Below are 22,771 nucleotides of genomic sequence, written 5' to 3' on the forward strand. Positions count from 1 at the left end.
GGGGGGGGGGGGGGGGGGGCGGGGATTAATCCCGGGCGCCAGAGCGGAGCCCACAAGCGCGCTCAGGTCATCAGCGCCTCGGGGGCACATCCTGCGTCCCCGCCCGGGTGCCGGACAAGGGCTGTCACTCCCTGAGGCAGCAGTGGACTCCCTGTCCCGGGCTCGCCTGCTGGGCACGCGGCGGGAACACTCGCACAGTGCCCGACTCGAGCCAACACCCAGCTCACACCCACTCACAGGCCCACACACTCACCCGCTCATCCATTCACTTGCTCATTCATTCATCCACCCACTCATTCACCCACCCACTCACCCACCCACCCACCCACCCACTCACCCACCCACTCACATACCCCCTCAGTCACTCATCACCCGCTCCCTCGCTCACAGTGGCCCTGTAACGGCTGAGGGCCACTGGCATTTGAACATGTGCTCACTCACTCAGCAGACGTACTGGGGACACGAAGTGACTCAATCCGGCCCCACCCTGTCCCCACAGAGCTCCAGGCCTGGGGGAGGGTGCAGAGCTGTGCTGGCGGCCAGGCCCCGAGAAGGCGGCTGACAGGGAGGGTGGTCCAAGGACAATGAGAAGCCAGAGATGGAGAGAGACGTGGGGGCGAGCGCTCCCAGCAGGGGTGAGGAGGGACGGGCAAGGTGAGCCTGGAGGGTGACCCCCACTCGGGCAGGGTGGGTGGCGCCCAGGGGAGGGACCGGGAAGGCCACTGAGCTCAGCTGGACTGGACCCTAGCGGGGCTCCGAGGCTGGGGCGTGGGTGCTCCGTGTCGGGCACCAGGGGACACACATGGCCCTCAGCGGAGGGGACACTGCCCAGGTGTGTGGCACGGGGGGGTCTACACTGGCCTGTAGCCCCGGGCAAGCCGGGACCCCCTGAGCTTCGTTCTGGTGAAGCCTCACCTCCCCGCAGGACGGCGGGTCCCGGAAGGAGCCAAGGCTTCGGAGAAGCTGAAGGGACTCGGCAGCCACTTCCATCCACACCCACCAAGCGCACCTGGGACGTCCCTGCACCGAGCACCACGTGCGCACCGACCCATTTCACAGATGAGGACACGGAGGGGCGGGGAGAGGGTCATGCAGCCGGCACGTGGCGGGCTGGGAGCTGACCCAGCGCTGTTCTCAGCGGGGACTCTCCGTGGCCGGGCTCTGACCCTGACCCCGCCCCCCCGAAGTATGTCCTTCCCAGGGAGCCCTGCTGCCGGCCCTTGTCACCCACGGGGTGTAAATGTCAACCTGTGAGGTCTCCACTGAGAGAGCTCAGGCAGGAGGAGGCTCCAGGGCCCAGCGCTTGCGGCCAGAGCAGCGACAGGCACGCGGTGGCGCCCCCTCCCCTCCTGGCTGCACCCAGCCCCGTGGCTTGTACAACGTGGATGGTATCTGCACTGTCCCCAACCGGGCAAAGGGCAGGGCTGTGTCTTGTTCACCTCTGCGTCCCCAGCAGGGTCAACACTGGGCCTGGCCCACAGGGGACTCAACAAGGGCTTGTTGAATAAATGCCCTCTGGACTCTGATGTTCCAGAATACCCCATGGTTCTAGAATCTTCTCTAGTTCTACGGCCAGCGCTCCTCCCTCAGGAGCACAGGGGACGGTTCCCAGAGCATGCCAGGCCCCTGGGCGCCCTCTGGCATGATGCCGGCTGGGCTGGGGTGGTCGGGCCCCTGCCCTGCTGAAGGGGGGGAGCCGTCGGAGGCCTTGCCCCGCCCCCCGCAGCACGCAGCAGTGCCAGAGGTGGGGTGCAGAGTGAGCAGGAAACACTCAGCGCTCAGGGGCCTGAACCAACCCCCCTCTTCATAGACGTTTCCACTGGAGCGGAGCTCCGTGCCTCCCGTCCACACCCGGCTGCACCTGCACCTGAAGGCACGCCACGTCCTCCCACGGCGAGGTCGGCGGAGCACGGCCGGCCGAGGAACCCAACCAGGGCACACCAGTGGCCCGGAGCTGGGGTGTCACGCCCGGGGCAGGCACCCCTCCCCACTTACCTCCTCCGAGGTCCTGCGCTTCTATGTGCACCAGGTCAGGGTCGGCGTCCACCCCAGACACAGCCCTGGAAGAGAGCGGGCGGGGGGCTGGCGCCGAGAAGGGAGGCCCCACGCCCTCTCGGTGCCCGCGTCCAGCCCTGAACCCCAGTAGCCCCGTGGCCTGTGGCTCTGAGGGCACGGTCCCCCCCCTGCTCCTGGGGAGGGAGCCACAACCCAGGGTGCGCTTGGCATCCTTCTTTTCAAAGTTCTTTTAATAGAAGACTCTCTTTTACCAAAGATTTCACATTCCTTGTATCTTGGTTGTTGTTTTGATGATCAAACACCCTCAGGAGGCCGGGCAGGCCGTGGCAACATCACCCTCGTTTTGCAAATTAGGGAACGGAAGCTCGGAAGAGCAAAACGACCCCCACCGCCACCCAGGGGTGCGCAGCTCTAACTGCAGAGGCGGGGTTCACCCCCCGGGCTCCCTCTTCTTTCCCACCCCCCCCCCCCCCCCCCAGCACGGCACAGCCCCTCCCTTGACGAGGCAGGTCCAGGGCTCTGGCAGCGCCTGGAAGGCAGGGGAGCCGTCAGGGACCTGAGAACAGACAGAGGCCGTCCCAGGGCCGTAGCTCCATGGGCGTGTCCCCCCGGGGAGGCAGGGACGGGCCAATGGCCCCAGGGCGCCCCCCGGCGCCCCCCCAGCACAGGGCACAGCACCTGGCACCAGGGCGTGAAGTGCACGCTTCTCAACTGAAAGGACCCTTGGAGGTGACGCGGTCCAGGGAGCACCAGATTCCACGTTTCACGTGCCGACTGGCCCATCCTCTACCTGCCATTTTCTTGACCTTGACTCACGTTAAAACCTTCCATCCACCGCAGCGTTCTCCGGAGCCAGGATGCCGGGGCGGCGCCGGGGCGGTGGGCGAGCTCACCGTGCCGGTTAGAACACAGACCTCCGGACGCTACGACTGTTACAGCTCCACCCACCAGCACGACCCCTCTCCTGGGCACTGACCTTTCCCAGGGAGCCAAGGGAGAGTCAGGACAGGGAGTCACTCCCACGGCCACTCGGCCAGCGGGCCGCCTTCCCCGTGGGTCCCTCCGGGCCACCGAGCGGTCCTCCGTGGAAGGAGCACTGGGTCTCGGCAGCCCCTCCCCCAGTGCTGCCGAGCGCACCCCCCCTCCCAAGCTGGTCCCTTCCGGTTCCCAGCCTGCCTCCCAGCTCCAGGGACCAGGGGTCCCCAGGGGCACGGGGAGGGGGGGGTCCCTAGTGGGTCTGAAGGCCACGCGTCCCACAGAGGCGCTGTGTGACACCAGCCACAGGCGTCCCCTGCAGCCCACTGATGCCACAAACCACGGGCTCCAGCGTCTGTCACTCTGCCCCTAAGAAAAGACTATTTCAGGGGCGCCTGGGGGGCTGTCGGTTAAGCATCTGACTTCAGCTCAGGTCATGATCTCACGGTTCATGGGTTTGAGCCCCGCGTCGGGCTCTGTGCTGACAGCTCGGAGCCTGGAGCTGCTTCGGATTCTCTGTCTCCCTCTCTCTCTGACCCTCCCCTGCTCACGCTGTCTCTCTCTCTCAGAAATAAATAAAACATTAAAAAATTAGGGGCGCCTGGGTGGCTTAGTCGGTTGAGCGTCCGACTTTCGCTTAGGTCATGATCTCGCGGTTCGTGGGTTCGGGCCCCGCGTCGGGCTCTGTGCTGACTGCCAGCTCAGAGCCTGGAGCCTGTTTCAGAGTCTGCGTCTCCCTCTCTCTCTGACCCTCCCCTGCTCACGCTGTCTCTCACGCTGTCTCTCTCTCCTGGAAATAAATAAAACATTAAAAAAAAAAAAACATTAAAAAATTAAAAAAAAAAAAAGACAAGACTATTTCAAGGTGAAGTTTGCTTTAGGCTTCTGTGAACAGACCCCTTGAGAGCTTGGAGGACCAAGGTCTCCTGCCCAACATTTCTCTCTCTTTTCTGAATAAAGCGACATAAAGTTCCCGTTAGCAGGGGCACCGACGGGCCCTCGGGGCCTCAGTCCGACAACCCTTCACCTGCACAGGGTGGTGATGACACCAGCTCTTCAGGCTCTCCCTCCCTCCCTCATTCATTCATTCCCCCACACACATATTCATTCATTCCCTCCCTCATTCACTCATTCCCCTCACTTACTCTTTCACTCAGTGATCACTCACTGATTCATAGCCGTCCTCATTCATTCATTCCCTCATATACTTATTCATTCATTCATTCCCTCCCTCATTCATTAACTCACACACACATATTCATTCATTCATTCCCTCCCTCTTTCATTCACTCATTTACTCCTTCACTCTCTCCCTCCTTCCTTCCTTCCTTCCTTCATTCCCTCCCTCATTCATTCATTCCCCTGTTACTCTCTCTCATTGATCACTCACTGATTTGTATCCTCCCTCATTCATTCATCCCCTCACTTACTCCTCATTCATTCACTCCTGATTCATAGCCTCCTCATTCATTCATTCCCTCACACACTTATTCGTTCATTCCCTCCCTCATTGATTCATCCTCTCACCCCCTCACTCCCTCATTCACTCACTGATTCATATCTTCCCTCACTCATTCATTCCCTCCCTTATTCATTCATTCTGTCTCATTCATTCACTCACGTACATATTCATTCATTCCCTTATTATTTCACTCACTCATTTACTCACTCCTTCACTCCCTCCCTCCCTCATTCATTCATTACCTCCCTCATTCACTCATTCATTTCCTCCCTCATTCATCCCTCACATACTCATTCCTGCTGTCCCTCACTCACTCCATCACTCATTCACCCACTCACCAGCTCACTCCTGCACTGACTCACTCTCCTACGTGGTCTGTGAGTCACACTCACTCACCCACCCTCCCCACTGAGCGGCGCCCCCACCACCCTCCTTGGCCCCGTGGCTCTGCCATTAGAGTACCCCCCCCAAGCCCCAGGCCCTGGACCAGGCAGGGGCCCGTGGTTCTGGAGACCATGAGAGGCTGCATTACATCAGCCCAGACACACCTGGCTCCCTGCAGGGAGGGGCAGAGAGCTGGCCCCTGTGTCTTCCTGTTTGGTGAGGCCCCTGAAAACGGTAGTGGGGAAGGCCTTCGGTCTGCTGCTTAGAAACAGGGGCCATGTGAGATGACCCGGGGCAGGCAGGCATCTGGGGGACACAGCGCTTCGGGGACACGGGGAGTTGGCCTTCACGCCTACTGGGCAGCATGGGGAAGCCCTGAGGCAGGCGGTTCCGCACGGCCGTAGTGGGAAGAGCCGTTTCCCGCCTCCCGCCTCCCGCCTCCCGCCTCCCGCCCAGGCAGGTGCTGAGCTGACAGAAGGCGAGGGCCGAGGCTTTGTCAGTCAGCTCGGGCCCAAGCGGAGAGGCAGACACGGGAACTCTGGGCAGCACGGCCACTGGCCACAGGCAGAGGCAGTAATGGCCCTGGGCTGCTCCTTGCCAGCAACATGATCTAGGACACATGCCCTGCCCTCCCTGGGCCTCAGTTTCCCCCCCCGTAAGGTGGGGGTCAGGGTCTGGGTTCTGACCTGATTGGATGATATGCTCGGTCGGGTACCAGCTGGACAGGCCCCACCCCCAACGTGGCAGCTCCCACGTGGCTGTTACGACCTTGCTCTGGGGCCGCTGGGAGACCACGCGGAGGGCCACACTCGGTGCCCGTCGTGGGCGCAGATGCAGTGGGCCTCCCACCCCAGGGCTGTGCCTGCCGGGCCCCCCGGGCCAAACCAACGAGTTGCTCGCTCACTGGGGGGCCTCCCAGAGCACTAAGGGGTGCAAGCCTCAGACGGCACATGGGCTTTGGCGATTCCGCCATCAGTTCGAGGACTGAGTGCGTCTTAGAGATGCTGTCAAGCAGCATTTTTCCCTGCTGACGAGGGCCCAGCGCTGTCACCACATTCCGGGAAGGTCCCTGCGCCCCAGTGGCCAAGTGTCAGGCCCGATTATCGCTCACGCATAACAACTCAGAGCAACTTGAGAAACTTGGGGGAGAAATAATTTGATTTGCCCGAGATAATAACCATGTTTGAATTAGCACCAATCTACCTTCCGATACTTGCGGGCACGTTTCCCTCTCTGTCCCGGGAGGCCTCCTGTGCTTCCGGCCGGGCCAGGGACAGACGCGGGGTGGCGCTCCACCCCCCTGCCTGCTTCCCAGGCCCTTGCTGCTGGGGAGTCCCCCCTCTTGGCCCCTCCCCACCTCCGTAAGCCCGTGGGGCCAGCAGCTGACATCAGTGACAAGGCCAGTGGTTGGGGTGGCACTCGGGGTCCCCAGGAAGGACCCGGGCCTCCTGTGGGCAGCCACGGGGCAGGAGCGTCACCTACCCACCTGCCAAAGGGCACACACCTCCAAAGGGAGGTGGGGAGGGGAGGGGAAACAGGGGTGGTGGAGAGGGGGCACCAGTGGGGAAGAAGAGGGAGGGGAGGGGGGGTGGCAAGGAGAAGAGGGGAGACTGGGTGGTGGGCCTACTGTGTGCTGGGCACTGTGCCAGCCTGATGCCCTCAGCACCTCTTCCTCCTGCGGACGGAGCCCAGAGAGGGTCTAGCACCCGAGTCAAGCTGCACAGCCCAGGGGCACAGGGGTGACCTGAGGGCAGCGGGCCCCGACTCCGCACCATTTCCCACAGGGTGCAGCAGAGCAGAGAGCACCCTGGAGGTCCCCCTGGACGAGGGGGTCCCCCTGGGGTGGGAGGCAGGAGAAGGTGGGGAGCCCCGCGGGGGGCTGCGGGGAGGAAAGGGGAGCGCCGGTCCCCGTGGGAGGGGGCTCTCACCAGAACACGTGGTCCTTGGTCACGCGCTCCTGCAGCAGCGTCCACTTCTTCCCCAGGTCCGATGACACGTACAGCTTCAGGGCAGAGAAGAGAAACAGAAGTCTGGTCACGCTGCGAGGAACGAGCCTCCTCTGGCTGGGGGTCCTCTGCCCTGGACCATGGACGCCCCATGGAGGTCGGGGGGCCCGTCCAGCCCAGGCAGGCCCTGCGCTCACGTGGGGGCACCGACCGACCTCCCAGAGGCTGAGGGTCAGGCGCAGGGGCTCCGCGAAGAGCCGTTCTCACCCCCAGGCCGGCTGGTGGAGACCCGGCCAGGCGGACGTCCGAGGGGCGGCGCCTGAGTGTTGCTGTCCGCGGGGACCCGACAGCCGCAGGAGGCGGGGACGCAGGGCGTTTGGGGAAGAAGGGAGCAGGGTCTGCAGAGGGCCTGCGGTGGGAAGGAGGGTCCGTGCAGGCAGGGACAGCGGGGTCCCCTCCGTGCAGGCCTCCTGGGGACACAGGGCCTGTGCTCGCAAGGGCCCCACACTTGGGTTTCATGCTCTGTGCTCACGTGATGAAACAGTGAGCTCGTGGGGGAGCTCAGAGCCCCGGCCCCCGCGAGGTCTTGCCTCCTCCTGGGACAGACCCTGGGAGGCCTGGGCTGGGGAGGGTCCGGGTCAGTGCCCCGCGTGTGCCGAGTCCTGAGGCAGAGCCCTGGGGGCCTGGGAGGGTCTGCACTCGCTCTGCCAGTGTCCCCGGACATTGTGGAGTGTGATGTCCACACACACACAAACAGCTCACAAAAAGCACCATGACAGCCCGGCCCCCCAGACCCCCTCCCCTCTGACAACCACCCCTAGCGGGGGGAAAGCACAGCATAGGGGGTGGTCCGTGGTCCCGTAACAGTGGTGCCCGGTGACAGGTGGCAGGTGCCTGTGGTGAGCACAGGGTAACAACATCCTGGAATCCCGATGTTGTACAGGAGAAACTAATGTAACACTGTGTGTCAACTGTACTTCGGTTACAGAAACCCACGGAGCCAGCAGGAGAGACATGCAGAGGAAGGAAGGGTTGTCCTGATTTTTAAACATTTCTCATGGTGTCCCGGCCCCTGCAGAGCCCACCAGGACCCGGCTGGTAAGATGAGGAGCCTGGGCAGGGCAGGGGGGGGGCAGGTCCTGTCTGTCCCCACTCCCCTTCTCCAGCCAGCTCTGCCCCACGTCAGGCAGCTGCACTCCTGGCTCTGGGGGGGGAGGAAACGCTAACCCCGCGCTGGCTCGCGGCTACAGTCAAGGTCCCAGGTACATCTTTCGTGATTTTTCCAAGTTTTCTTTGCTGGCCTCCCCTGTCGATGGGTGGGGTTTATGGGAACGTTAAAGCATCCACACTATTCCTGGGGGCAGAGGAAGGGGACAGGAGGGTTGTTTCATTTATTTATTTATATGTTTGTTTATTTTTAAGAGAGAGACACAGCATGAGCAGGGGAGGGTCAGGGAGAGAGGGAGACACAGAATCTGAAGCAGCTCCAGGCTCTGAGCTGTTAGCACAGAGCCCGACGCGGAGCTCGAACCCACGAACCGCGGGATCATGACCTGAGCTGAAGCCGGACGCTTAACCAACTGAGCCACCCAGGCGCCCCTAAATGTTTATTTATTTTTGAGAGAGAGAGAGACAAGGAGACACAGAATGGGAAGCAGGCTCCAGGTTCTGATCTGTCAGCACAGAGCCCGACGCGGGGCTCAAACCCATGAACTGTGAGATCATGACCTGAGCCGAAGTTGGACGCTTAACTGACTGAGCCCCCAGGCGCCCGGGGCCGGGAGGGTTTAAGGGACCCCTGCACCATGGAGCAGAGCACACGTGGAAATCCTATACGGACACAGACCAAAGCGTGTGTCACAAAGGTAGGCCTGGCCAGTCACCCCCTGGCAGATGGGGCATGCTGTGCCTCAGGGGCGGGGGAGGCCTGTGTCCCCCGAACTCTGCCTCTCAGCTGCTGTGCCACCATGTCACCTCCCTGCCTCAGTTTCCCCATCTATAAAATGACGCCTGAAGCTGCACAATTCTGCAGGGGGGAGTCTGTGACCTGTGAGCCCCAGGCTCCCCAGCACATGCTGTGTGACACCCCAAAGCTTTCCAAACCCCAGTTCCCCACTTTCTGAGCTGGGGTCCAGGTCCCTCCTCACAGGGACGTGTGGGGTTGCAAAGTGGCTGTGCTAGTTACATGCTCCCCGCGTCCTGTCCACGGCCCATAGGGATGGTATCAACGGGGGCAGGGCTGGTGCTGAGGGCCGACTGTGCGAGCCTGTGCCGGGCACGGCCTGTCTCGGACCGTCCCCAGGACGTCCCTTGGAGTCAGACGCTTTTATCAACCTGTTTGTGGATCAAGAACAGCAGCTGGGACCCGCCGAGCGATTTGCCGGGGGTTGGTCGCTGGCAGAAGCCGGGTTGGAATTCTCTGTGATTTGAACTCCCTTTCATTTACTCCTCTGTACTCAAGACGTGTCTGGAACAAGCCAGTAAGCAGAGCAATTTCATGGCCAGCGCTCAAAACTAAGGAAGAGAGCCTCTGTACCCACAGTACAATGGCCTCAGTGTCTCCATCTGTAAAATGGGTCTAAGAAGCCATGCTAACAGCGGCTAGACCGGGAGCCCACATCTGCTGGCTTTCTGGGCTGGCCAAGGCATTCTGGGCTCTGTGCTCCCCATCCGACCCGGCCTGTCCCTGTCAGGGCCCTAAGCCACAAAGAGCAAGTGAGGCCACTGGTGGTGTGACAGCTGCTCTTCACGAAAGAAGGGTTCGTGGAATTTTTGAAGAGAAACTGGGGTTTACCAAGTGTCAGCCCTGTGCCGTCCTGACCCTCAGCATGGATGGAAGTCCGCTCCGGCCCTGCCTCGTACCAATCATCCACTAGCTGCCGAGGCCAGGACCCCCGCCCAGTCCTCACCATCCCACTGCCGCGTGCACGAGTCACCACACTCCACGTGTGCTGGGCCCCTCCCCTGACCCATGGCCGCTGCACTCCTGCCCCCCTCCACCCCGCGGCCCTGCTGAGCCACCCACATCTCACTGAGGCCTCCTCCCTGCAGCCCTCCACCCACTCGGCCAGCCCCTGCTGCATGACACAGCCACTAGGGTCTTTTCCCGGACACACATGTGACCGCGTCTCCCTCCTGCATCAGACCTCCCAGGCGGTGCCGGGCCCTGGGACAGAGCCCACCCTCAGGACCCCTGGGCTGCCTGGCCTCCCTCTAGCTGCTGTCCGTGCCCATACACCCCCCGAAACATCCCGCACCCCTGTCACACCCAGCTCCGAGCTCATGCTTGACTGTGGTGCGAATGTGTCCCGTGGGGTCCTCTGGGCACCCGCGCCTGCTGTTCCCTCTGGCTGGAATGCCCTTCCTTGCCCCCAGTCAGTGTCCAAGACTCGGTCTAAAGCCACCTGTTGGTCAGGGTTGTGGCGAAGGTCACTTGTTCCGAGGCCCTGGAATCGCAGTCCATTAGGTGGAGAAGGCCTGTCAGGGCTCAAGGCCCAGGGAGAACCGGCCCGCAGTGCCTTCCCGGTACGGAGCCCCCCACCCTGGCCTGGGGGCGGCATGCCCCAGAGCATGCCCCCTGGCCTGTCACCCCCGGCACCGGGGACCCTGGCACTTCCCTCCTGCGCCCCTCAGTCCCCTTCCACCTCCACCTGCGGCCTCCTTGCCCCCTGGCTTCTAGTGGACTCCTTGTCTCTGAGGCCACAGATTCGAGTCCTGTGTTTGTTCTGGATCCTTCCACCACCACCCCCGGTTGACCCCCTTTGTGGCTCCTCCTTTTCTGCAGCCTGACGGGACAGTCTGTGAGCCCCGTGACAACAGAACGTGGTCCCCTCTCTCGGCAAACGTGAAGTCCTCTCTCCTACTGTCATCGGCTTGAGGAAAACACCCAAGGCTGCGACTGAGGCTGAGCCTCTGCGAGCATCCTGGGAGGGCGGGGCCCCCAAACAACCCCAGAGGGAGGTCGACACATGCTCTGCTGAAGCGCGTGCGGCTCGCTGGCACCCACCCCGCCTCGCGCACCTCTCGTCCCGCGCCCGGGGCTCGTCCCCGCTGGGTGCGCTGAGTGAACGGGCAAATTCGCTTCTGGGCCCAGGGCTGCCACACTTCTCTGGAACGTTTTCAGCAAATGCCTTTGGCTTTGCAGGTGGGTGGTCCCTGTCGCAACGACTCATCGCTGCCCTTGGAAAGGGGAAAGCCCAGAGCCCGGAGGTGGGTGGACAGGTCGCCTGTGCCCCGGGAAGACTGTATCGACAAGCGCAGGTACCAGGCCATGTCTGCGGACGCCGGCTCTAGGGTCCATGTGATGAAATGATCACTTTAATATTTTCCAAAAAGGGCTCTTTGGGGAGTTTTCATCCCCTGGAACATGAGATTCAGGAGCGCAAAGGAACTCATCCATCTGAAGTCGTGCCTGGCATGTATGCATAGGTGCTCAATAAACACCAGTGGATCAAGCGGCTGGTTGTATCGAATTTCCAGCAGGGCCCCCGTGGGAGAGCCTGGACACACGTGCAGGCACCGAGATGCACGCACACATCACACAAGAAGCCATTGCCCCTTTGCTGATGAAAGAGCGGAAGCCTAGAGCGGTGAGTAAGCCGCTCAAGGTCAGGCCGTGTCTGCTTCCAGAAGCAGTTCGTGTCTTGTGGGCCTGCGTGTAGCACCCCAGCGGCTGAGGGGTCCCCTGGGGAAGGAGGACGGGCCACCTCGGGTCCTTTCCCTGGGCCCCCTGAGTGACCAGCCCCTTCCAGCTCACGTCTCCATTTCTCCATCTGCGAATCGGGACAGAATGGCTCCTGCCCTTGGCCGGTGTGCGGCCCTCAGCGTCCAGGAGCCTGGGAATCGGCTCTGTGCATTATCGGGTGGCATTTTTGCTGCCCTCCCCACAGACCCTGCCCCAGGGCGTGATGGAGCCTTTGCAATCTGCTCCCACGGGAGGGGACTTTAGAATGTGCCATAAGCGGCTGCAGGAATGGAGTGTTTCCGCTCCAGACAAGCCAAACGCCAGGAAATAATGAGGAGCAGACACACCAGGGACATCCTAGCTGTTCCAGTAAACCCTGCACGCCGGGGCCCCCGCGGAACGGCTGATTTGCTCCAGTTCGCGCATCCGAGAAGGGAGCGGAGGGGGCTTGCCAGGACACATGCGCCGCTGACGTCAACATGAGAGGCTCAGGAGTCAGAGCCAGGGAGGGGTGAAGCAGGCAAGCAGGACGAAGTTGGGGTAGGGCATCTGGCGAAATGCGTGCCCATCGGTCTTACGCGGTGATTAGGGGGCCGCCCTCTGATGGGGCTGGAAAGTGGGAATCCGACCTGCCCTGACTCTCTTGCAGCTAGATTCCGGGGTGGAGATGCACCTGTGGGACAGCGAGAGGGTGAATGTGGCACGGGGGCGTCGTCACCAGCCACCTGGGGCCGTGCTGCTGGCCCGCAAGGTCGCAGGACTTGCTGCGGCATCCGTCCTCAGCTGCAGGGCGTGGAGGGCGGCTGTCAGGGAGTCCGCAGCCAGTTCTGCATCCCGCTGTCCATCACTGGCTCGGTGGATGCCACCGGGCAGCCCAGCTGCGGCAGTGACGATCCCAGGTGCGCGGGTCTCCACATCGGCTGGGTGTCCTCGACTGTGGTAAGTCCCCCCACCTGCTTCCTAGCATGTGAGGCAGAGGCTGCTCGGGTGGGATGGCTCTGTGGCTCCCAAAGGATCCTTGGGGGTCCAGCCTGGACCCCCCCAACAGTTTAGAGAGCACCCCGTTCCCCACGCCAAAGCCTTCCTCTGCTAAAATACCCTGTCCTGAGCTCTGTCAGACACAAGGGGTCAGAGCACAGAGGAACACACGCTCACGTGTAAGATTCTCACAGAAGCCCGATTTCTGCCCAATTCTGAAATCTCTGAGGTCAGGGAGGAAGTGGGACTCTGGAGCCTGGCGCCCTGCAGGACTGTGAAGCTGCCGACCCTTGTGTTGTCGGGGGCCTCCTGCCCGCCCCTCCCTCACTGTGCTTCAACCCGGATAAATGCGGCTGGAGGGTGGCGGGCGTTCAGTTTTCTTCCAACAGCTTGTGCGGTCATCTCTGTCGTGTTGAAGTTGTACTCAAACGTAAATGTGCTTCGCGATCCATTCATTCCCTGCGCCTCTCCTCAGACTCCCTCTGCCAGGAAGGCTTCCCTGATTGGTCATCTAAGGTGACTTTTCTTCCCTACTAAGTAAAGCTCTAGAAGACAGTCCCGGGCTCAGATTCATTTCTCACAGTGCTGGGAACCAGGAGGTTCTAGACGGCGGACAGAATAAAACATAACGGTGGGTCTATCGTGTGTTAGAGGCTAAGTGTCCCGGGCTGTGCCTGTAAGCAGGTCCCGGGGACAAGCACAGGGAGCCAGGAAGGTCAGTGCCGTGCCAGCGGTGGCCGGAGAGTGCGGGGAGGGGCTGCCCGGCCCTCACATCCTTTTGATCCCAGGCTCCCAGTGCAGGTGGTTGAGCCTTGAGAGAAAAACCACTGCATCAGGCGCTCACCCAGGAAGGCTCCAGGTCAGGTAACCCCAGACCGCCCCGAGGTACAGTGTCCCGGCGAAGGGGGGCCCTGAAGGCAGCGGGGCAGGCCGGTCAGGGGTGGAGGACAGTGTGTGCTGGAGGGAGCGTCTGGCTCTGTGTCCACCTGCAAGACCTTGAGAACGGATGACTGGCTCCAGCCCTGTGGAAGCTGACCTTGTCACATGACCTGCTTTGGCCAATGGCGTGTGGGGATGTGATATATTCCAGGTCAAGGCAGACGTGCTAATGCTACTGTGGCAGCTTCCCTGCCCCCCACCCCGGGGCCTCTGCCCTCCTCCATGAGAACAGCATGTCCCCAGGTGACCTCAGGTCCCTGAATTAGAGACATGCGGAGATCCGAGTGTCTCCACTAGCCAGGAGCCATGTCTAGCCAATCCCAGCAGAGCCTGGCAGAGCCCTGGCCAGCTCACAGTCCGGGAACAAGTCAATAATGCTTGTTGCTGGGAGCCAGTGAGGTTGGGGCTGCTCGTTACTCAGCACGGCACCTGCGGATGCCTGCTACACCAGGTCTGTTGGCATAAAGAGTCAGTGTTGCTCTGCCCACCGCCCTCCTTCTTAGAAGGTAGAGAGCTTTAAAAGCCATAAGAACCTTAAAATTAAAAAAAAAAAACCCACCAAGACCCTATTGTCATTGTTATTCATTTCCTCAAATTCCTCATTCCTTTTGTAACCACCACTAAGCCATTTTTTCCTCTCTTTTTTCTTTCCTTAGAGTTGCAGAAAAGAACCATGGAAAATAACCAAGATTTCAGCTCCATTAATTTTTCAGGGCACCATAAATTAAAGAGCAATTGCAATGCAGTCAGTTTCTGCAGGAAAATAAGTCTCCGCGATTGTGTTTTAGTCTAATTACATGGAGGGCTAAGTAGTGCTATTAATACCCAGCAGCACACGCTGGCCCAAAGGAGGGTGCCAGGGGCAAAGAGACAGCCCATGAGGCCAGGGAATTCCGGGACGCCAGGAGGTGAGGACCAGACCTGGGCAAGGAGGCCAGTCCTGTAGAGAGGCCATGGCTCAATAAGCCGGAAGTCTCCATTTAGAGCCCTTGACCTGCGTCATCCCTAATGGAAGAAATCCATCCTTTTATTCACTGATTGATCCAACGAATGGGCACCCATCCATCCATCTCCACCATCAACGACCCCCAACCCCCCCCATCACCCACCTCCCCAATCCATCCATCCACCTCATCAATGTCCCCCAAGCCCACCCATCACCCCCCCATCCATCCACCTCATCAATGTCCCCCAACCCCACCCATCACCCACCCATCCATCCATCCACCTCATCAATGTCCCCCAACCCCACCCATCACCCACCCATCCAACCACCCATCCACATTTCAACATCCATCCATGAAACCAATGTTGTCAGCCAGGAACTTGAGATAAAATAGTGTGAACACTACAACAGTCTCTGCCCTCAAGGACCTTACCCAGACAGTAACTGAATAATATCAGAGATATGTAGGCACACCGCAATCAGCCCTGGGAAAGAAGTGCACTGGGGTCTGGAGGCGGGTGGAGCCGGGGGCCCAAGCAGGCCTGGGGGTTGCAGAGGAAGGTTCTGGAATGGACAGCTCCACTCCCATTTGCCCCCAGACCTCGCTCTGCCCTTCTCCACTCTTCTCTGCCCTGGGGGCTGGCCTGTGTGGGTGTCGTCCGCTGCCCCGGCTGAGTCCCCCTTCTCTGGGCCCGGCTTCCTCCTGGGCGGCTGCCAGAGACTCTGGGGGCCTCCCCTCCACACTGAAAGGCTGAAAAATCCCCACACCTGTGAATGTGACCCTACAGGGCACTGAAGGACGGGGCAGATGTGATTCACTGAAGATCTTCAGATGGGAAGGTTCCCCCGGGCCCCCGGGTGGGGCAGGGGGTCCTCAGATCTCTCTCCCTCTCTACGAAAACAGAGCAGACAGAGAGGAAGGTGCTGCCCCTGAAGGTGACTGTCTCCTTCACAAGCCACCAAATGCCAGTAGGTGGAAGAGGCCAGGTCCCGCCGGGAACCTCCAGAGGCAGCGAGGCCCTGCAGACACCTTGACTTTGACCCGGAGGGACCGACTTTGGACTTCTGGGAGGCCACACTCCTATTGCTGTAAGCCGTCAGTCTGCCGGCGTCAGCCACGGCGCTGCAGGGAGCCAGCACCAGCCTCGGCTACTCTGGGGCTCAGGGGTGCTCCTTCCTCCACTGGCCCCTGCCCTGCCCTGGGCACCCCCTCCGCAGCCCGCAGGCCCCGGGCGGGGGTCCCGTCCCTGCTGCACCGGCCCCGAGTCTCTCCTACCCCCTGGGGCTGGAAAGAGCCTCCACTCCACTCCCCCTGATTGCCCTGGGGAGGCGCCCTCGGGTCCCTTGGGCACAGCCCCCGAGGAGAGGACCCGAGAAGGACGCTCCCTCCCCTAGTGACGGTGGGCACGCATCCCAGGCTGGCAGAAAGACCTGGCAGGGCCAGCGCGGGAGGGTGTGCGGAATGTTCTAGAAACGGAAGACGCCTTACAGCTGGTACATGCAGAGGGGAGGCAGAGAGGGAAGAAGCCGAGTAACTACCTACCATTTTTCCATCCCGCCTCACGCACTTACCTGTGCCAGGTGCACCTTTCACCTTCCCAACCTCGTCCCCACACAAGGCAGCGACCGGGGGGGGGGGCATCCAGACCACCCAGAGCCCGGGGAGAGGGGCCCCTGGGACCCCGTGAGGAGGAGGCCGCACGCGGCCACGAGCCCACCGCGCTCCAGCCCCGCCGCTCACCTTGCTCTCCTTGCTGTAGGCCAAAACCTTGTCCTCCTCCTTGGGGTGAAAAATCAGAGTCTCCACCGCGAAGGGGACGAGCTGCTTCTGGAAGGTGGCCCCCTCGTCCGTGCTGAGGAACAGGCTCTGGTCGCGGTCGCTGAGCGAGGAGCTCACCAGGACGATCTGGAACACAAGGCCGGGGAGGCGTGAGGGCAGGGCCGGAATCGTCGGGCCACCCCTTGCCCCCTCGTGTGGGCCACTCGGTGGCTCAGCCATGTGCCGGCTCCGCGGGAATTCCCCAGCCCGGTGCCGGCGGCTTCGAGCAGACAGTGAGGCCCCGACGACCAGCTGGGGTTCCTGGAGTGCGGGACCCGTTCCGTGGGGGCGGCAAGGGCCCAGCGTCAGCCATCGGGTGGAAGTACTGTTTCCAGGCCGACCGGGGCCCACGGAGACCGCGCAGAGACGCAGAGAACGGGACGGGGTCGGGGGTGACCCTGGGCATCGAGTGCGCCGTGCAGGGAGCGGGCCTGGAGGCGTGGCCTCAGGTCAGGGTCTGCGAGGCCCTGATGAGAGGGCCCCGCAGTGGGTCGATGGCATCACCTGGGAAGAGGTGCCCACGTCCCGCCCTCCCTCAGAACAGGGTCTTTACAGAGAGATGGACTTAACCATCTCAGGATGGGGTCGCCCTGGAAACCGACAAAGTACCCATGGAGCAGACAGCCCCTCACACGCACCCCCCTCTGCCAATGGCCATCGGGGGTGGGGGGTCCCACGGAGCCTGCCTTGTCCCTGTCCAGAGAATCAGGGAAAGCACGGCTGATGGGGAAACTGAGGCACAGAGGGGGGCCGGGGTGCTGGCAGGGGTGGGGCTAGCCTGGCCCAGACAAGCCGGCTTTCCCAGGGGGAGGCTGTGGGGCACTGAGCCCCTTCGTGAGGGCCCCCCCACTCCCCGGCACCCCTCTAGGGATGATGAAGCACACGAGGTATAAATCAAGTCTGCACAAAAAGACCCTGTCTTTACAAATGAGAATCCGATTGTCCTTCCCAGGGGAGCCCTGAGGGGCTCCGCACATGCTGACCGGTCTCCCAGGCCACGGAGCCCACCCGCCCCGGCGAACGAGGGTCTGAAGGAGGTGGGCAGGGTGCTCCCGGAGCCTGGTCCCTCAGAGGCCATGCTCTGGGGGGGGGGGGGGGAGGGGTCCGAGGTGGCCCTGCGGTGTGGTTTCCGCGCGGGAGAAGCCGAGGGCCTGGGAGCAGCTGGCGTGCCCGCCTCACGTAAGCCGCTTCCCGGGATGGGAGCTCAGGCCCCGTGCAGAGCCTCAGAGCAGACTCAGGGGCAAGTGCAACTCCTGTGGCCTCACACGGGCCAGACGGCAAGCAAGCGTGTTGTGATTCTGTCCGTGGTAAGTGGAGAAGGTAAGCGTAGCCGTGTTGGTGGGGACGCACAGAAATAAGAATGGGGGGGGGGAGAGGATTATCATCCAGCCACAAGAAAACGGGGTGACATGGACGGACCCTGAGGGCGCTGTGCTACGTGAGATAAGTCAGAGAGTGAGTTCAAGCTCCGTGTTGGGCTCTGTGCTGGCAGCTCAGAGCCTGGAGCCTGCTTCGGATTCTGTGTCTCCCCCTCTCTCTCTCTCTGCCTCTCCCCTGCTTGATCTCTCCCCACCTCCCTACCCCCCCCCCCGTCAAGATAAACATTGAAAAAAAAAAAAAACCCAAAACCCTCAAAATAGTAAAAACACTCGAAAACAAAGCCTGAGCTCACAGATGCAGAGAACAGATGGGCGGTGTGGGGGTAGGGGTGGGCGAGGGGTGAAGGGGCCTGAAGGCACAGACCTCCCCTTATAAAATGTGTCCAGCACAGGGACTACACACAGTAATAATTCAGTGCATATCTGAAGGTCGCCAAGAGAGTAGATCTTGAAAGCTCTCGTCACACGAAAACGCTGTCACTATGCGTGGTGACAGATGACAGCCAGCCAGGCGTCCTGGGGTGATCATTTCACAACACACACAAATGCCAGATCTGTATGTCGTTCACCTGCAAGCAAGCTAGTGCTCTGTGTCCGTTATACCTCCGTTAAAAAAAAAAAAATGAACGGAAGGAAACACAGGAGACCTTAACAGGGGTTGGTTTTAAGTGGCAGAGTTCAAAAGAATGTATTTTTTTATTTTAGATAAACGTTTTGGTGTAGAATCATTTTAAATGTACAGGGAAGTTGCAAAGACAGTGGGATCTCACATGAGAATCAGACGTTCGCCCCAGTGTCTGCACGCACAGGTCATTTGCACGACACGCTGCCTTCTACTGGTGCCCCCCCCTCCCGCCCGATGGCTTTTTCCAGTCCAGGACCCCATCCAGGACCCCACATGACATTCAGTCCTTGCATCTCCTTGAGTTCCTCTGGCCCCTGACTTTCTGAGACTTTCTCCTGGTTTTTTGTGACCTTGACAATTTTGAGATGTTCTGGCACATTGCAGACTGCCTTTTAGTAATTGTTTTTATTTTTAAATTTATTTTTAAGTTTTTATTTTACCTTTTGAGAGAAAGAGACAGAGCACGAGTGGGGGAGGAGCAGAGAAAGAGGGAGACACAGAATCTGAATCAGCTCCAGGCTCTGAGCTGTCAGCACAGAGCCCGATGCGGGGCTCGAACCCACGAACCATGAGGTCATGACCTGAGCCGAAGTCAGACACTTAACTGACTGAGCCCCCAGATGCCCCGCAGACTGCCTCTTGGACTTTGGCTTGTCTGTGCTTTCCTCGCAGTCACACTGGGCTTACAGGTCTCCGGGGGGACGGGCATGAAGGTGAAGACCCCCCTGACCACAGCGGGTCCGGAGCACATGCCATCGAGGGGACCTATGGTCGCTGTGCTGGCCTTGCTGTGTGGCCACCGGCGACTGCAACGCATTTTGTCACCGTGTCCATGCTGTCCCTTTGGAGGACATCCCCAGGCACAGCCCAGGTCTGTCTGCCGAGGGTGGCTCCCCTCCTTGAGGGCAGAGGAGTTATGTGCATTCCGGAGAACTCTTCTCTGGGAGACCTTCTCCTTTGCTTATTCAATCATTTATTTACATCACTATGAGCTCATGAATATTTATGTGAGACACTGAGTTGTAATTCAAGGCTGTTGTCATTTTGTTGCCCAAAGGCTGCAGCTCTGGCCACTGGCAGCTCTTTGTGGCTCCTGCGCCTCCGTTGCCCTAAAACAGCCCGCTTCTAGTTCTTTCTAAAGGGTCTGCGCTGCACCGGGCCTCGCTGGATAATCTGCAGGCAGACACACAACTCACCCACATCTCTTACCCTCTTAGTGGAGATGGCGCCGTTCATTCAACATCTGCCCAAAGCGCAGCCCACACTCTGTGCCCCTCCCCCCCCCAGGGCAGCGACCCCTTCCACGGGGCCAGGGGACCCCAAATTTCACTCATCAAGGTCTTTCTCGTACTGATCCTTTCTCAATGTTCTTACGAGGCAACTACTTATTTGTTTGCCTCCCCCGGGAGGTCGCGATCCTGGAGCGTGGGGACAGCGACTGCGCTCCGATCTTGTACCGCAAGCAGGCAGCGCGGGCCTCACAAGGCGCCGGCAGCTAATCCGGGCCGACGGGTACAGAACTCACGCACGAGTGCCTCCGTCTCATTTGTGCCTCCCAAGGAATTTTTTGTTGGCTTTTCTCCTTCAGGAGGAAAACAGTCTTCGGGACATTTAAGAAGCCCGGAGGCCCGACGTCATCAAAAATGTCATTCACTGATTTCCCACCATTATTCAAAGCTTCGCACATCGACGAAGGCTCATTCATTCGTTCCTTCATTCATTTATCCGTTCATTCATTCTTCCACGGTTGCTAAAACGGCAGAATCAAGCAAAGATTTGGGTAGGCACAGGGCTTTGAGTCAGCAGAGCGGGGAGAAAGTAGCAGCCAGGTGTAGGGCAGAAAGGAGGGCTTCCTGGAGGAGGTGATACCCAGATGTGCCTTGAAGAATAGATGGGAAATCGACTGGCAGACCCAGGGGAGGTGTTTCCGTCAGAGGGGACGTGATGACTGGAGGGTGAGGACCCCTGGCCTGCCTGTTGCCCTGGCCTCAGGCTCCAGGTGTCAGCGATTTCAGACCGCTGGTGTGTTCCTCCGGTTCACCAAGGCCGCTCACATCTTGACCTTCCACACACTGTTCCCGCGGCTGGAATGTACAGCGGGACCAATATAACCCCGACCTCATCGCTGGTCATTCAGACTCAGATGTGACGATTTGCGAATGACACCAAAATCCACACGCGATAAAACTAAAAGAGCTACTTGAAATTTTCTGAGCCCCTAGTCCTGGGCAACGGCAACAAGGCTGAATACGTCTCATTCAATTTGGGTGTCCCTGCTCTGCCGATGCCCCCGGCATGCGTTCAGCCTGCTTTTATGATAGGACACACTTCCTATCTCTTATCAAACACCTCCTCATCCACGGAGGCGCATTTCAAACATCACCTCCTCCAGGAAGCCTTCCAGGATACACAGCCTCCAACAGTTACTCTAATCCCTCCTCTGCCCCTTCTGCCAGCATCTCGGGCATTCAGTTACTCAGCCCATCATTCCTAGTGTCCTTCCCTTTGTTGAGTCTCCCTTTCCATTTGGTTGGAGCCTATGGCTTTGCCACTGCTGTATCTATCTCTGCCTGGAACACTGGGCCTGGCACCGAGGGGGCGCCATGTTCCCAATAAATGGGTGTGGATGCTATCTGCTCACGAGTTAGGGCCTGGGTACGGCTCACCCCTCCATCGCACCCGTGCCTGGGGCGGCACCAAGGTGGAGAAAGAAGCAGAGGAAGTGGTTCTGGCCGGGGACCCAGCAATCTGGATCGGGGGCTATTTTCAGCCTCCGAGTGGGACAAGGAAGCCAGGAAAGACGGGGGGGGGGGGGGGGGGGGAAGTGCTGACAAGGAGGAGATTGTTGGAGCAAAGAAAACAAATCAATTAGCAGCGCGCAGAGTGGAGGCGGCAGATTGCTCTTCCAAATCAGGAGCCAGACTATTTTCACTGGTGTATTTTTACTGCTTTCTATTCCGGGGAAGCATATGGTACCTGCTGTAGGTTCTGGGGGCCCCCGAGCCTGGGTGCTTCAAAATCGGAGGCCACACGTTAGAGAGAAATACGGGACAGACTCAAAGGATGAGCGGCCAGCCCGTTTGAGCGTGAGTCCCCGGGCTGGCGACATAATTTGCGGGGCCCAGGCAATGTGCAAACGGGGGGGCTCCTTGTTCAAAAAGAATGAAGAATTTCGGGCGCCTGGCGGCTCAGTCGGTTGAGCATCTGACTCTTGGTTTTGGCTCAGGTCACAGTCTCACGGTTCGGGAGATCGAGTCCTGCGTCCGGCTTTGCGCTGACACCGTGGGGCCGGCTTGGGATTCTCTCTTCCCACCCGCCTCTGTCCCTACCTTGAAAATGCGCACATTCTCGCTCTGTCTCAAAAACAAATAAACACTTAAAAAAAAAGAATTTTAAGACAGTGGCAGGCCAGAATTAAACCTCCCCATCCCCCACGATGGCCCAGGTTACACACACCAGAAACCGGCCCCCCATCACCCCGAAACTATTCAACTAATAAACTCTGGGACCCGGAGCCCCCGCGTCACTGGATCCCGCGAGGAGTGCAGTGTCTTGGCCCCACCCGAACCTGCTCAAAGCCCCTGGTGCGCCCCGAGCTCCCTCCGGGTGGAGGCCTCCTTCAGACAGTAGTTCCGGCCGGTCGTCAGCCCCGAGCCCGCTCTCTGCGTGTCTCAGGCCGCCACTCCCCACCGGCGACAGTGATATAAGCCACTCCGCCCCGTGTCAGGCCCCGTCCCCGGGGTTCTGTTGCTCACGGCCCCACCCGCAGCCTCGAGATGCTGCTCTGATGCTTCTCAGCGGCGTGGAGAGAAAACGGACGGCAGCCCCGGGAAGCCAGCGAGCCCACAACACACACATGGGTGCTGGGGGGCACGCGGAGCTGGGCCGCAGGCCTCGGGTGCCCTGCCGAGCTGCGCAGCCTTGGGAAAGCTACTTCACCTCTCTGAGCCGCAGTGCCGTCCTCTATGAAATGGAGAGAGGACTCCCCACTGCGGAAGCGATCGGAAGAGACGGTCCCCGGGGCGCAGCCGGCACGTGAGGGCAGCAGCCGGCACAGGAAAACTGGGGTTAGCATGGCAGTGGTTTTAACAAGTTCACCAAGCGCCATTCTGAGTCAGGGTCACATTGTGGAGACAGGTCATAGGTGGTGACAGGGACGGGAGGCCTACGGCCCCCTGCACCCTGAGATCCGAGGACAGACGTGGCAGAGAGCAGAGACGGTGCCCCAGGCGAGTGACCCGTTTCTGGGGTGTGAGCAAGGGCGTGGCCAGAGAGGCCCACTGCCTTGTGGAAGGTCCCACTGCCGGCCAGGAACCAAAGCCTCTTCTGTCCCTACAGCCCCATCTGCCTCAGGGGGACACATCCTGGCCAGTCACATGACTGCACCTGCCCAGGGAGTAGCAACGGACAGTAGGGCTCCTGTCCCAGGGGACCTGGGAGGGTCTAGAGGGACCTCTGCCTTCAGGGACTGTCAGGAATGGCTTCCAGAAGTCTGCATCAGTCCAGGACTGTGGGGATGGAATTCTGGCCATGTGAAGAGGCAGGGTAGGGTGGGGGGGAGGGGGCAGGGCAGGGAGGGGACGGAGACTTTCTGTTCCTCCCCATCCTTTCCTTCTCC

The 22,771-nt window shown here is 60.3% G+C and overlaps 1 protein-coding gene across 1 annotated transcript in view; it reads right to left on the bottom strand.

Moving 5' to 3' along the window:
- The window catches only part of SORCS2 (sortilin related VPS10 domain containing receptor 2), a 410,780-nt gene that overhangs the window by 59,190 nt on the left and 328,819 nt on the right, over positions 1-22,771 (bottom strand). The window contains exons 4-6 of the mRNA XM_039232113.1: positions 16,072-16,236; positions 6,766-6,839; positions 1,996-2,060 (exon numbers count right to left, since the gene is read on the bottom strand). Of these exons, the coding sequence (XP_039088044.1) occupies positions 1,996-2,060; positions 6,766-6,839; positions 16,072-16,236 (304 nt within the window). The remainder of the gene's footprint in view (positions 1-1,995; positions 2,061-6,765; positions 6,840-16,071; positions 16,237-22,771) is intronic.

Source organism: Hyaena hyaena, unplaced genomic scaffold, assembly GCF_003009895.1.
Source record: "Hyaena hyaena isolate Hyena2069 unplaced genomic scaffold, ASM300989v1 scaffold_63, whole genome shotgun sequence".
In the NCBI taxonomy this organism is placed as follows: Eukaryota; Metazoa; Chordata; class Mammalia; order Carnivora; family Hyaenidae; genus Hyaena; species Hyaena hyaena.